This window comes from Zootermopsis nevadensis, unplaced genomic scaffold (assembly GCF_977971745.1).
Source record: "Zootermopsis nevadensis isolate Lab colony 2312 unplaced genomic scaffold, Znev_1.0 Znev_ptg000013l, whole genome shotgun sequence".
NCBI lineage: Eukaryota > Metazoa > Arthropoda > Insecta > Blattodea > Termopsidae > Zootermopsis > Zootermopsis nevadensis.
The window spans coordinates 13,805,338-13,822,162 of NW_028259145.1; the positions used below are offsets into that span (position 1 = coordinate 13,805,338).

Genomic DNA, 16,825 nt, shown 5'->3' on the forward strand with positions numbered 1-16,825 from the left:
CGTCGCGACAATGTACAAAACAAAATTGAAAAGAATAAACTGCTGGTACAAATCTTTACAGAATCATCCAACTGACCCACAGCTGAAAACCCAGAAAGCAATATGGAGGAGTGCAATTTCTTATCCCATCAAGCGCTTCCTATATTTTCTGCACTGCCGGAATCAACAGAAAGAAGAAACCGATTTCCTGATGTCGCAACCCATAAAATGCAAGACAAGTAAAATGCGTTACCCGACAGTCGATCTGATGTTTCCTTCTTCCACTAGCGTGAAAAAGAGATTGGGTTCTATGGATCCAGGAGCGGAGCGTTCATATTAACCGTGTTAGCCCAGCTAACACTTTGAAAACAGATTTCTCGCAACTTTAATTGCGCAACCTTTCTTGTTGTGTTCCGTGTTCTGACTTGTGACTGTGCATTATGGAACATGAAGTACCATAAAAAGTCACTTGTGAAACTTAATATTCTAAGTTGTACTCATCTGTTTTTTGTACTTCACGATTTATTCCACACGCTATAGACAGTCTGACTAACTTTAGATCCATAAAATATACATACGTACGTACGTATATAGATGGAGATTAGTATAACTTGAATATTACTTATCTCATGCTTATCTTCGTGAGTTAGATATTTCCATACCTTTTATCAAACACAAATCTGAATGAAGAAACCGAAGAAAAATACAGATATCTGTATTCTGATGTTCCCAATGTGATAAAGATTTTACTGTATCCATAATATCAAGAAACTTGACAACCTACATCAATTACAATGCGTGTTGTGCGTATTACATTTTATTTTAGGACGGAAAGGACAAAATTTGCATTACAAACTACGTACGTAGGTGGAATTTAATGCTAAAAGTTTAAACGAAGAGGGCGTGGACAGGTTGGATTCATATAGCTCGGGGTAAAGAACAGTGAATTTCTGTGAACATTCAAATGAATCGTAGGTTTTAAGAAATTTATTAACCAGCTGAACAACAACCATTTTCTCTGAAAAAAATGTACTCCACAGACTTAATTGCGGAATGCTGTTCCTATTTTAATCTTGTTCTGCTTTCTACGCAGATGTTATTCATTGATTTGTAAAGGCAATTTAAACTTCGGTTAAATAGTTCCAGTTGCATGTTTACATGTTCAGTAGAAGACCAGAATAACTAGCAGTAGTAATTGCAGAACACTCGTTCTGATTCAATTGTCTGTCTAACAAGCAAACAAAGCTCGACTTTGCATTAGTATAACATTCAATTATATATAGTTCAAAGGTCTGAGCCATTTTACAAAACAGCTCGATGTACTCAGTTTGGAGTACGCGGAGAATCTAAACGCTTTCTTGTCATTCTTTAAAGTATACGACTCTTCGACTCTTTCTATAGAAAGTAATAAACAGTAGAGATGTTACGCTGCATACTCATTATTATTGTTATTCATAGACGAAAGTAATCATTCATTTTACGTCTGAATAAACTTCTATACGATTCTGCAGCAATAACCTCCAAACACCTCTTCCTAAAAGTTGATTTTTCCATCGAAAAGAATCCTCTGTTACACGTGCATATCCAGAAACCCAAATAGATTTTTATTCGATATTCCAACCAACAACAAACTTCAGTCCCTTTACAACGACTTTGGACTTTTTATTGTCACTTTACCTTAAACTCATAACGGAAACGTCATTGTACCGTCAGTGTGTTACGGACGTAAATGCTGTGGAAGGAAACAGCTGCTAGTCGCAGATTGGCCGGATGTGAATGGAGTTGGACAGACACGAACGGCCACAAAGTTTCTTCTAAGTCAGTTTTACGGTGATACCGTAGAAATTTATGAAGCAGACATTCATAATGCAAGTGCAATTGCCCATGCAGTCTGGTGCAGAAGGTTTTCGCTAAATGTAGTAGGCTTGCTTACAACTGAAACATCTCAGTCTTCACCAGATGTGGCCTTTTGAGACTTTTATCTGTTCTCTAAACTTAATTTAACTTCAAATAAAAAAATTGATGCCATAGAAACAATGGAGTAGAACGCACAGGCGATTTGAAAAACTAAATTTAAGAAAGGATATAGGCACTAGCAATAAAGGGGGCAGAAAGTCAGTAGACTGACTACATTCTGACAGATCCTACTTTAAAAAGGATTAAACTCTCATAATTGTAAACAGAGTAAGTCTATTTTACTTTCCACGGACATGGAAAGCGGTAATAGTAATAAACCGCGAATTATCTGCGTTTTCTAAGGCACTTTAACTGCGATTCTTATATAAGCCTTCATGCAATGCTATAGTTTATAGATACAATACTTTCCTCGAGGTGAATATTGACAATTAAAATATAATATTAAATTAACGGGGTTTCTTGATAACGATTTATGCCTTTAATAACAACCTTAAAAAGTAGGAATAGCCAGCTACAAAGAAGTTATTCCCAAACTCTTAAGTCTGAGTCTTCCTTGATGTGAATAAAACGTTTGAGGTCCCAACACACAAATATCACTTAAAAAGTGATTTAGCAGTTTAATAATATAATTACTAATAAACTTGAATGATACATCCGAAATACTTTTTAATTAAATTGTATGCTTATAATCTGATATCATATTTTGTAATCAATTTACACGTATCATAATTGGGCCATTAGGGGCTAGACAAAAACTTCATGACCCCCTTGAGGGCCGCGGGTCATTGGAAGTTCTAGTTTAAAACATAGCATAAATAGCATAAATAAACAGAATGTGAAAGTGTGAATTGGATTTATCTGGCCCAGAATACTAACCAGTGGCGGAGGTTTTTATGAAAAAGGCAATGATCGTTAGGGTTCCATGAAAGATAAGGAATTTCTTGACTAGATAAATGACTATCGCATTCTCATTAACTATTCTGATTCATGGTGTAAGGTTAGCCACATAGCCGCGCTCCGGTTCTGTCTAGTTATCATACGCACATTTTATGTTTAAAATTTATAATTTCCGCTGCTTCTACTCCCGATATCTCAAAAGAGCGTCTTCCATATTGAATTTGCTTACTGATGAACGCGCAAGCACAAAGACGATAGTGTGAAGAAATCAAAATAAAGAATTACTCGGTGCTTAATCTAGTGAGCCAACGGAATCTTCAAACAAACAGTCCTCCTCTCAACGGTCTATCGTTAAATGATCGTTTAACTTTCCAGAGACAATCGATAGTTACACACATCTGCTGGTTCTTTAAAGTATTTCGTGCGCTTTATTTTAAAACTTTGTTCCATTACCGTTCTCTTTATATATTTGGATACGCATATGATTTTGTACCTTCTCGAAGGTATCACCACCTTGTCGAAGGCAATCTGCCGGGTGAGGAGGCTTGCGTGCTCAAATGACCCTTAGGGCTATGCCGGCCTGAGCTTCGGCTCATGGTAGGGTCACCCAAGCCGGACAGGTCTAAGGAGATGCGCTAGACTAAGAGTGATACCCTGGTCCTCCAGGTTGGGGGTTGGGTGTAGGGCTAACAACCTTTCACCTTTAAAAAAAATATGTGTTACGAAAAAATCAACCAAGCCTCGGATCAGGACGGACTCTTTGGCACGACCACGGCAATTGAAAAAGGACATGAGATTTGGTACCTGGAACATTAGGAGCCTCTATAGGGCTGGGGCACTGAAATCAGTGTGTAGGGAATTAGGTAATTATAAGTTAGACTTAGTGGCAGTGCAGGAAGTGCGATGGGAGGGGGAGGGCACGATCCCAGTGGACAATTTTACATTTTTCTATGGAAAGGGGAATGACAATCATCAGCTAGGGACGGGTTTTTTTGTTCATAGCAGAATTAGGGCAGCAGTTAAGAGAGTAGAATTTGTTAGTGACAGGTTGTCTTACGTAATTTTGGAAGGACGTTGGTGCGACATCATTGTCCTTAATGTTCATGCCCCAACTGAAGACAAAAGCGATGATATCAAGGATAGCTTTTATGAAGAATTGGAATCAGTATTTGATACATTTGGCAAGTATCACATGAAAATTCTGCTAGGAGATTTTAATGCAAAAATTGGGAGGGAGGATGTCTTCAAACCCACAATAGGCAGCGAGAGTCTCCATGCACTTAGTAATGATAATGGCGTCAGAGCAGTGACCTTCGCTACGTCAAAAGATTTAATTGTAAAAAGTACAAAATTTCCACACCGTGATGTTCATAAATACACTTGGACTTCCCCAGATGGCAGAACACACAATCAAATAGATCATGTTTTAGTAGATAAGAGAAGGCAGACAAATGTAATTGATGTGAGATCATTCAGAGGAGCAGATTGCGACACTGATCATTATCTGGTGGTAGCAAAAGTGAGGGAGCGGCTTTCAGTAAGTAGACGAACTAAACAAAATTTTGACACAGAAAGATTTGATTTGAAAAAATTAAGTGAGGGAGAGGCAAAGGAACAATATCAAGTTGAAATTTCGAATAGGTTTCAAATTTTAGAGACAAATGAGGATAATGAAAGTGTGGACATCAACAGGGAGTGGGAAAATGTCAGAAACTGCATCAAAATTTCAGCAAAAGAGAAACTAGGATACTACAGGAGAAAGCAAAATAAACCGTGGTTTGATGAAGAATGTTCAAAATTAATAGATCGAAGGAAGCAAACAAAATTTCAATGGTTGCAGAACCCAAACAAAACAAATGCGGATAATCTATGTAACGTGAGACGTGAGGCTAGTAGAACCTTTAGGACTAAGAAAAGGGAATACCTGAAGGGCAAAATTGCTGAACTTGAGACAAATAATAAGGAAAAAAACATCAGAGACCTGTACAGAGGCATTAATAACTTTAAGAAAGGATATCAACCCCAGACTAATTTGGTAAAGGATGATAGTGGCAATTTGCTTGCAGATCCAATAAAAATTGTGAATAGGTGGAAAAATTTCTTTAGCGAGCTCTTAAATGTTCATAATACTGGTGATATTAGACAGATTAAAATGCATACAGCTGAACTGTTGGTGCCAGAACCTAGCTTAGATGAAGTGGAACTAGCCATTGGGAAGTTGAAAAGTTATAAATCTCCAGGAATTGATCAGATTCCGGCCGAATTAATTAAAGCAGGTGGCAAAGGGTTGCATATGAGGATCCATAAGCTTATTCAGTTAATTTGGGATAAGGAAGAGATGCCACATCAATGGAAGGAATCCATAATTATTCCTATTTATAAGAAGGGGGACAAGACTGAGTGTGGTAATTACCGAGGAATATCGCTGCTATCAACCTCATACAAAATTCTATCCAACATTCTTTTGGCAAGATTAACCCCATATGCGAATGAAACTATTGGGGATCATCAGTGTGGGTTCAGACGAAACAGATCAACGATTGATCAGATCTTTTGCATTCGTCAGATACTAGAGAAAAAATGGGAGTTCGGTGGGACTGTACATCAGTTATTTATAGATTTCAAAAAAGCCTATGACTCTGTGAAGAGAGAAGTGCTATATAATATTCTTATTGAATTTGGTATACCAAAGAAGCTAGTGGGTCTAATAAAAATGTGCTTAAATGAAACCTGCAGCAAAATTCGAGTAGGTAAATATGTATCTGAGACATTCCTCATCAAGAACGGTCTAAAACAAGGAGATGCTTTGTCTCCCTTGCTCTTTAACTTTGCGCTAGAATACGCCATCAGGAAGGTCCAAGGTAGGCAGGAGGGTTTGCAATTGAACGGGACACATCAGCTATTGGCATATGCTGATGATGTTAATTTATTGGGGGACGATATAAATACAATAAAGAGGAACGCAGAAGTTTTACTAGAGGCTGGTAGACAAGTGGGGCTGGAAGTAAATTCAGAAAAAACTAAGTACATGTTAGTATCTCGTCATCAGAAGACAGGCGGGCAAAATTATCTTAGGGTAGCTAATAAATCCTTTGAAAGGGTTACAAAGTTCAAATATTTGGGAACAACAATAACAAATCAAAATGATACTTGTGAGGAAGTTAGGAGGAGACTAAATTCCGGAAATGCTTGCTACTTCTCAGTCCAAAATATTTTGTCTTCCCGTCTGATTTCTAAGAACCTGAAAATTAAAGTATACAAAACAATAATCTTGCCTGTTGTTTTGTATGGGTGCGAAACATGGTCTCTCACTCAGAGGGAGGAACACAGATTGCAGGTGTTTGAGAATCGGGTGTTGAGGAGGATATTTGGGCCTAAGAGGGAAGACGATGGGGCGTGGAGAAAACTGCACAATGACGAGCTTAAAAATCTGTACTGCTCCCCCAGTATTGTGAGGGTGATTAAGTCGAGAAGAGTGAGATGGGCGGGACATGTAGCGCGCATGGATGGGACAAGAGGTGTGCACCGGGTACTGGTTGGGAAACCTGAAGGGAAGAGACCGCTGGGGAGACCTAGACGTAGATGGGAGGATAATCTCAGGCGGGATCTATGGGAGATAGGAGTTGAAGGAAACTGGATGTTGTTGGCCCAGGACAGGGTCCGGTGGAGGGCTTTGGTTAATTCGGTGATGAACCTTCGGGTTCGGTAAGCCATCTAGTTAGTTAGTTATATGATTTTGTATGATTCTCTAAAGATCTGTTACGATAAATGATTCTTTATAAAATACTGTGTTTAACACTGATGATAATGATGATGATCTGGGTTTTGGAGCCGTGTAGACTACAAGGCAGACGCCAACGTATCAGAGAAACATAATTTTCCAGCTTCGCTTCAGCCCTAAAGATGGACACAGTAGTTTCTCCAAAACGTTGAAATCTACCTGCGAGTCTACACGGCACCATAACCCAGATCATCATCATCATCATCATCATCATCCTGACAGCAGCGAGAACCTAAAACATTACATGGTTAACATAGCCTGTTTTCTGCGGTATATTTGATATACACATTTCTATATTTGGTTTTCTAGTTTTATGTTTTGAGATGTCATTATTTTACAGAATTAAATAAAATAAGAAAAAACCCTAATATAATGGCAACCAATCACCTAAAGAGTGGAGTACATCCATCTCGAAACGTCGCTCAGTATCAATATACCTTGAAAAATGGACTACGTCCAAGATATTATCACGGTTTTGTATGTTTTCGGGGGCGTTGTAAATTTCAAACTGACGATATGTGCCAAGCGTTAAAAACGTCTACCGAACTGCTATGTGATCGGGAGCAAACATTGTTCAATTAAGTCTGAAACACAACTTACATTGTAAGCACTTGCTAATATTTATTTTAAGGAACAACCTTTCTTTAGACAGAAGGCTAACAGCATGTTAATTGATTACTTATAAGCTCCTCTCTTCCAGATTTGATTAAGCATCTCAATTATTTTATCATCATACTTATCATCCACAAATTAAATCATTGAACCGTTCCGACACAAAATGATTCCTTACAATTTCCTTGTTATTCTTTCACAAATTTTACCAACCTGCTAAGTCTTACTTGCATAATAAATGACCCCCATTATTATAAATGGTTTATAAATTACGATGACCAGCGCAATTCCGAAATAACTACAAAATTACACCTAATATGAAGTTTCAGAAGAACTGAAGTATTTTAATAGTCATATACTATTCGATTGCTTATTCTTTTTCATACATACATTAACGCGCTTGGAAATGTACAAGTTAGTCACGAGAAGAGTTCAATTTACCTGTGTGTTTGTTTGAGACCACTTAGTCACATTATAAATGCATACAAAATGCAACGTAACGCTTTCAATTATGACGTTTCATTATGCTTTAAGATTCTTTGTGACTGTACCTTTGTACATTCTCAGTATCCACTGTAACTTGCATGACTTGTAGCTGCTTAGTTTAGAGTAAAACTGTACACGTTTGAGAAGATGAATTCGGAATTTATATTAATCTCTGGATTAATTCGACAAAGTCAGATTAAACTGTGAGGGAGTCGGCAACTATTTCCTATAGTTCCAAGGAGCAGGCAATTTGATCAAGCATGTAGTGGGTCCTAGAGATGATAATAGAAAGTCAGCCGGCCAGTAAATTTCCCGCCCTTTATAAGACTCGAAGTCTCATTTCCGTTTTCAAAGAGCCTGCCACTGATTCCAATTATGACTCAGAAGAAACCAGTCCACAGTCTCATATTCTATCTCTTCAAGACATGTTTTAATATCATGCTATTATCTTAATATCTAAGTCTGTTTCCTTTTTCTTCAGGTTTTCCGTAAAACCTCTATAAAGGGTACAAAACTCCATACCCCGAACAGGAATCAAATTCGTGACACCAGCGTGCGTGGTCTTGGGAATCTTCAGCAACGACACAATACCCGTAGAATACCGAAATAGTTAACAGCTGCTTGCAACGTGCCTCGGCAACACTAATAGAACAACAATAATAGTGTCATTATTTACGAGACAGAAGCGATGCTACGTCGTGGTTCACCAAACATTTATAGCTTGAAGTCGGTGGAGTGAGTTTTGCAACAATATTATCCAATACAGTATTCTTGTCGTCGTAACAAAGAAACTCCCTCCTGGACGGGACTTCGCCTAAAGATAGTGTCTCCTAAAGGGGGACACATACATTGGGATATACGACAGTGGCATACATTTATGTGGGTTACAGAGAGTACGACGACACAGAACACGTCACAACATCTACCAGTCATTGTTACGTACCTCTTTGCCAGGTAACACGGCTACAACGACGCGTTTGATTGGAGGAGGCGGTGGGGGTGGAGCTTGTGGCTGCTGTTCTTGTTCTTTCTTTGTCTGAGCCATGTTGCCAGCATCAAGAACACTGTATTCTAAGCTTAAGTGACGGACGAACAGCAAAGTTCTACCCAATTTTAAGCTGTAGTTCTGTTTTATAACATTGCTGCACACATTTCAATTGCTCTCTGCAACTACCAGCGAGCAATGTGTGGCCATTGACTTCAGTTTGTCTGAATTCAGTATTTCTGGCTTTGAGGCCTGCTATTTCGTTGCAAAAATTTACTGAATGCACTTAATAAAATTGGAGTTCATTACAATTTAGTTTTATGTCGGAAACTTAGTCTCGTTATGAATGTGCAGAAAAATCAGAACACTTGTGACTCAGGGAGATACAAGAAAAACGGTGACGCAAAAATCTAATATATACTGGATTCTGGAGGATGGAGTTGTATCACGTTTAAGGTCAGTTGCTCACAAAAATATTCAGATACTCAAATGATGTAATTGATATTAAAATCTTAGAATTATGTCAAAATTAGAAATGTTGTTTCAAAACGGAACAGATATAAATCTGAAACGTTGCGATTTCTTAGATTTTTTTCTTAAAAAAACTGGACTTTAGAATTGTAAAAAAATATAGCGCCTCCACTCTCGTCGGCTGTCTCTCACAAACTGAAAGCGAACGATGAGCTAGCTTCTAGTGCACCCGGCTTGCGCGGGGCAAACGGAACAACTCCATCACGCAGGGCGAGCGAGCAGAAAACAGAAGGGGGGAAATTCACGAACACATGGCACAGGCTGCCGAAAAAGCCCGAAGTTTAAGCGCAATCACATACAACACCCTTCAACAATTAAATTATATCGGACAGGATCATCAGTTCAACTCGCACAGGAAAAGACTCCTGTAAATAGATATGACTGTATAACCTGAGAGAGAAAGAGAGACACAAAAACTGTTGCATCCAACAGATAGAAACGTGTAATTGTACTCTTACAGCTCAGAGTGGGAAATCAATACTTTGTCCTGTTAATTGGAAAAAGTAGCATTGTGGAAAGCTTGCGGTATTTTGCTCACTGAAAGATACACATTAACCAAATTAACTCTCGCGCTTCAGAAAAGAAATGTATTTGTCATATTTTCAAAACCAATTCTCAACCTCCCGTTTAATGAGATCATTAAACTGTCATCAGTGAACATGTTATGATAAAATTCTCATTGTCATTTCGCTCGAAACTCTCTGCGCTGTTTTAACCCTTTCGTTTTTGCGGAATAAAACGAGTTTCAATATGGCGAAATTCGTAGCAGTCAGTTAACTACTTAATATTGGCATGAAATCGAAAAGAATGTAGTTACGGAAAAGATAAAAAAACGCTTACAAAAATCGACCGTGTTTTATCGGAGATAAACAATATTTAAAAAGCGTAGGTGAAAGAAAAATACTAAAACTAATTTTATAAAAACAGGGTCTGAGAATATGAAGTGGGTTCCCGGAAAAGGTTAGTGTCCGGTGGCGAACTTGGGTAAATGTTATGTATTATATAAAAAGGGAATTTACTTTCCAGCTGAATCACTATCAAACGTTCAAAGCATTTCAGAACGCAGAACTTCTAGAATGACAACGAACAGTCAGGTTACTCGCAGAGAAAGCCCATGGACCGTCCGTGAAAGTGACGGGTGTAATTATTAAAACGACACAAATCCGAGTCCAAAAACTCTGCCTTTTGCTACTGGATCAGTCGCCTTAACGCAACGAACTCCGAAAATACTTGAATTACATCTGTGTTGAAAACACAATAATTAACACCTGTTCAGTTCGAATAAAAGATTCGTATTTTCTGACTCTTTAATACACAACTGAATAACACAAATACTGCATTGTTGGCCTGTGACCGTGTCGGATCTCATATTTCAAAAGTTTCCCTTTGCTATACCGGGGACGGTATAAGGAGTAACTAACTCCTAAAGGGAGGCCAATGAGTATACTAATTCCTTTCGTGCTAGATGTTGTTGCTGCTGCTGCTGCTGATGATGATGACCTCAGATCAGCCCAACGTCATTAACGTTTACGAAATGGTAGTAATACATGAAAACAAGTTACTATAAGACACTCTTCACTCGTCGTGATCCACACTAAACTATTACATTCGGCTAAATGGTTGCTACGTAACCCGCCCATGGAGCACGAACACAAACACACACGCACACATATTATGTTACGGTAGACATTATTTTAACTTCACTCTTGGATCGTCAGCGGACGGACATAAAAAAACGTGTTTACTCTTCTCATAAAACTATTTTAGTACAGATTCCAGAATGAAATGGTTCTTATAAGCCCACGTGTCTGTCCTTCCGTCTATCTATGAGTCTCCATTTGATTAAACATATTACTTTCTTTAAAATAAACATCAAGCTTTTCAGAGGAAATAAAATTTAAGACGAGTCATGACAAAATCCTAACAACATTAATGTTCAACGAGGAACCAAGCTGTACGTATTATTAAATGCTTAATTGGCTTCCAAGAAACAATATCTACCCTAGAATTAGTTTATGCCAAAGATATTGAATTTAAAGTCCACGTAACTTATTGCAACTATACACACCGGCTAAAGCAGTTGATGCATACAAAGAAATAAGCAAGATACAGAGTAAATGTAAGTGGTGTGGTGACGTTTAAAAAATTAAAACACTAGGATTAAGTGAACTTAAATATAATTATATAAAAACAGTACATTTTAAAATTGCTCCTAAATTTAACTATAAAAAATACTATTATAATGTGCAAGTAAAACGTGAAAAGAAAAGAAGACAAGATTTCAAAATCTGACAAAAAAATTCCCTGTAAATATTACCTCTTAGCTGAAAGAAGTTTAAATAATGTTATCTGTTATGAAAAGATAAATAGATTTGAATGATGTGCAATGAGAAATATAACACAGGTGTATATGGAAGCTTTAAAAGTGGTCCAAAGGCTAAAGGGCTGAAGACGTAGCGGTAAGTGCTGATGGCACTACATGGTGACGTGTAGAACTATTGCCTTGAGAGGATTCTTGATCTTCCACTGCGATCCATCACTTCTCAAATGCCAATAGTTCAAGCTGTATTCTCATCCACGTTTGAACACAAGTGTCCTGGTATTATCCGTCTCACGCAGTTTATTACATGCCTAAGTCTATCACCTAGACAAACATCAGACTTAATTGTTTCTTACACAATATTTACACGTAGCTCAACAACCTGTTGCACGAGACAAAAAATGCAAAATACGAGGAAAGATCGAAGAACATCTTCCATTCCATGCAGCTGACATACGTGTATAATGCAACCACGCTAGTAAAGCGAATCACACTGGGAGCGTTTCATACGAAAGTGGAATATAAAAATATGTTAGGTGAAATACACGCACTCATTCCCTTATTTCTATAACACATGTTCCGGAATGTTTTTGAAAGCCATGGCAAAGTAATGCGATTCAGAATGAGAAATGAAGCGACGAATCGGCTTAGAGACAACTCTCTTGAGAATAAAAAGTGAAAAGGTTATGGAACACTAATCAACGCGAATAACAAAAGTTCACATTTCTGAACGTCTGTTTCAGCATCAGGTCGCTAAATCGATAATTTGTGTTTACTTTAATACAAGAACGTATAGTCATCTTTTACAAAAGGTAAACACTACAAACTGTAGTCCACATTTCTAAGTAGCTACTCACTGTCATTAAACTATAAGAAGAAAAATATCTGTGGAGAGGGCTTCGATGTTTCGTACTGATGAGTAGGCCTGAATAAACCTTCTGCTTCGATAAATTGAGAGCCAAAAAAAGTTTATACATAAATCAGAAATGAAAATAATACTGACGTATATTTATTAGTCAATATTCACGCTGCAACCTACACGGTGTAATGGAAAGTGCATGGTGCAAATATAAAAATGTTGCATGATAATATTCCGAGATATAGAACCACGAGAACACTATTATATTATACAAACTTCTAGACGCTATCATGAAATGTTTAGGCACCACATCGATTAGGGGCCCGGGATTTCTACAGGCCTGTCGATGAGGGTCACAGAGGGTAAACTGCAACATGTCAAGAGAATGTCCGTTTAGCGCATTAGAAAAACGACAAATCTGAACTTGAAGCACGTCTTGCATTAATTTCAAAAATCGGAATTCACGGAATGAGTAGGAATGACTGTAGAACTAACAGAACTGGCGTAAAGAGATTCAAGACTTTATTCTGTCTGAAATTTTATTATTTCATAGTACACATTATCACCAGCAAAAAGAAGCTAAACTTTCTATTTGCTTCAGTTCTTCTGTTTTCCTTAACTTCAAGTGATCATGACTTGTAAAACAAAGCCGATATGTACCAGAAATACACTCGAACAATTGAAATACATTGTCCCTTGTGTCAGACAATAAATTCAGCAGATACATGTTTACATTTGCACCCATTACCGAGAGTTTTATTTCAAATGACATTAAACACATCTAAATTATTTTTTGTGAATATATAGTTTAAGTGGAATATCATACAATAAAATAACGCGATACCTGAGATTCTGAGTCGCATTTTGTATTCATGAATTTTGTATGATTATTGCTGTACATAGTGATTATTCCCTTAAACAGCATTTATCAGATGATCTTTTTAATAGCAAAATGTGGTGTTTCCCTTACGGTACAGACTGGATTCACAAATATAATTTAGACGAGCTTCAAACGGTTAACAAGGAACTGAGTATATATTACGATTATGCGGGACCTGAAAGCAAAGTGAGTAGCAGAAATTCGTTTCCAAGCTTAGGCTTATAATAACCGAATGTAATTCTGGCATTTAAATAAAACAATTATATACTTTAACAAGGGCATATATGATGGACCTGGCAATTCCTGTAGCTGCACTGGAAAAGTTCCAAGAATTCTTTGTGTGTGACAGCAGTACGGGACTTACCGGATCCGATAGTTTTAATATTATGAACTGTAATTGTCTCTTAGGCAATTAAAAAACCCCTGATTTTGCAGATACTACGGCGGAAGTAATGAAAACTCCAATTTGGACAACTAGCAGTTCGGCGGAGATTCGACCCTGATTACCCCCTAAATAAGAGTTTACAGCGTTACCGCTACGTTAACCTACTGGATAATATTACTGTCGTATCATGCTGTGCATATTAGCGGACTTAACTACTTTTTGTTCAACATATTTCTTCACCACATCATCAATAAGCAGGCCACATCGCGGTAAATGACGATGCTAAAAGCTCCACCCTTCATGTGGACATCACAGTTCCACCCAGGTATCACACGTAATATAGCATGAGTTGCGTGTATTTGTCTCCTCTAACGGCTTACGATTGTTTATGATTACTTCGGACTATTTTTGGTTCTCTGCATTCCCTCCATGATAGCATCTTAAAACCCACCACGGCCATTTACCGCTCTTCCTTTTAGGAATTTGGCATCAACTGTTGTTAGAACTGGAAATTTATCCTAATAGTGTACAACGGAAGGACAAACTTCACACAAACATACTAGGATTAAGAGACCAGATTAACACTTCTAGTTGCAAACAGTCCTTCCAACCTAAATATACATTGGTACAAAAATTTGTATGATCTGAAGCTTTCACGGCGACTAAATATAATAAATTCTTCTCGTGTTATCAGCCGTGTAAGGTGGTTTATTGAAGAAAACACCAACGCGTTGGTGTTATCTTTATTAAACCACCTTACACGACTGGTAGCCCGAGAATAATATATTATATTGAGGAATTTATTCACTACCTGAACTACTGCCAGCTTCTAAAGAGACTCTACTGAACGGAAACAGTATATTCGTAACCCGAACTGATACTAACTTTCTAGAGAACTCCCGTTTCCTGTCACTGCAAAGACGGAGTGCGGCTAAGAGAACAGAGAAGGGGACAATCTACCGCATGGAAGGACGTTCACTTAAACCCTACGAAACTTCATCTGGGTAGTTAAACGAACCTCTTTGTTCTTATTTACAAATCGCTTTTCAAGTCCAGACGAAACTGGAAACACATTTCTGCTCTGCTAATTTCTCTCTCTTAGCAATAAGGCAGAAATATGAAGATTCATGTGAAGAACTATAAAAATTTGTGAATTTATAAACCTCATTAGCTCATCAACTAATAGCAATCAAGACGTTAGGCCACTTTCCCCTCGTTAAGCCCTTAGTCATGAAACGTTAACTCAATATCTCAAAATTGCTTATTAAAAATAAACATCTATACAAATCTGTAAAATCTATATTGACCACCAATATCTTCATCCGCGCTTTTCTTGAAATATGCATTTTCTCTATCTATGATCTTACCCAATGACAAAGTTACACACGATCATAAACAACAGATCAAATGGAAGCTGAACATATTTTAATTTTTGGTCGTAAGGAAAGAGAAGGCAAGATAATAAAATACTTCGAGTTAATAGGCAACGTCCCCAGACATGGTCGAGGCAGTGTGGTAAGATCTCATATACACCAACAGATTGTAGCTCGCTACCGAGTGAGATGCGACAGAATGTACCAACGCCCATCCAGGCCCACTGCATACATAATGTCACTTTCGTGGAATGGGCGAACCATTTACAGTGCTGTGATGTATATCGAGTGGACAGATTCGCATACGGTGACCCAGGAAACTATTTCACTACGTAGTAATTCTAATTAAAGTGCTCCAGGTTTTAATTCGCCGGGAATGTCTAGATAACACTATGTGGAAGTGATTCTGATACTCAGAACTGGTGGGCGTAAGCCCACTTAGCAGTCAGTATTCTCAGAGACTCACATTTCAAGGAATTCTCAACACATCGAATCGAAACTTTCTTGCCATGTTTCATAGACCGTCTTTTTTTCTAATGCTATGCAACTTGTTGGAAAATGAGCTTGAAAGCACCTTCAAGATTCTGGTAGGCTATACCGTCGTGCAGATGTGTAGGAGAAGTTTCAGACTGTCACGGCGATGCTGTTTAACTTCAGTGTGAACTAATGCGTAAAAGGATGAATCATCATGTCAGTCAACTTCAAATGTCATGGGCTTACACGTGGAATACAGAGCGAATAATAACAGCGTTCGAAGTAGTGCATTTGGAAGACTGCGTGTGTGTGTGATCATTAACAGACGCTTGGCGTAACATTTGCCGCCAATGTTTAAGTTTGTTTAAATAAAGTTAAACAGGCATATTTGCTTTACTCTTTAAAAAGCGAATGATACTGAAGGCGTACTTAATGTTGAATTTACTGCGTTGGGGATTTACTGAAGAACGTAAATCAAATAATTAACACCACTCTTTAAGTCTATAAACCAGAGTCCTCCTTCAGAAGCTAACAATCCCTCAGTTGGTAAATAAATTCGCCGTCTTCTATAGAACACGAAGGTTTACAGCAGCCCACAACTGTCCCTGTCCTGAGGTAGATAAATCCACTCCACATCTCTCAAACCATTTCTTTAAACCCCAATCTAATATCAATTCATATTTCTATCTTCCAAAGCTGTACGCATGTCTTCTATGCGTGCTCCATTCCCCAGTTGGTTTGGGGCATTACCATTCAAAAGAAACTTTGTAATATATTTAAAAATGTTGTCAGTACCTCATATTACGTGGCATCGGATAATACAGACTGATCAATGAATAATGAATTGAGAAGGATATGAAAGGATGTGGCCGTAGCCTAATTGCAGTTATCCCAGAATTTGCCTGAAGGGACTAAAACTACGAAACATCTTAATCAGCACAGTCGATCTCCGGGCCGAGATTTGGACCTGAGGCTTCACGAATATCGACTAAGAGTGCTGACCAGTCGACTGCGACATTCGACACGGGAAAAAAGTGATACAAACTCTTGTATTTACTTCATTTCTCGTGATGCAGTAGCTGAGAAAACAATAATCAAATATAATATGTAACTGAGTATCGAGGATATGAGACCTTTAGGACATGGAGATCATGAAAGAGGTAGCCCGCTCCTGGGACTCAATATGCAGACCATATTCCGTTGTACAAGAGCATTTGTCCATGTAGTATAAGTTTATCGTCAGTAGGGTTAAGTGTTTGAGTAAAAATCCTGAATGCAGGACGATTAAGGTAAAGTGAGGAGAGATGATGGGATAGGAGAATGGAGCGGTCTCTAATTTCCATTAT

At 38.0% G+C, this 16,825-nt stretch overlaps 1 protein-coding gene across 8 annotated transcripts in view; it reads right to left on the bottom strand.

Annotated features, from left to right (window-relative positions):
* Positions 1-16,825, bottom strand: part of LOC110836907 (dipeptidyl peptidase 4) — a 230,144-nt gene that overhangs the window by 45,066 nt on the left and 168,253 nt on the right. The window contains exon 1 of one of the 8 annotated variants that reach the window (XM_087348677.1): positions 8,616-9,330. The exons of the other annotated variants lie outside the window; for them this stretch is intronic. Coding sequence (XP_087204803.1) covers positions 8,616-8,717 — 102 coding nt within the window. The 5' untranslated portion in view covers positions 8,718-9,330. Of the gene's footprint in view, positions 1-8,615; positions 9,331-16,825 lie in introns of those variants that run through there. 8 annotated transcript variants of the gene reach the window in all.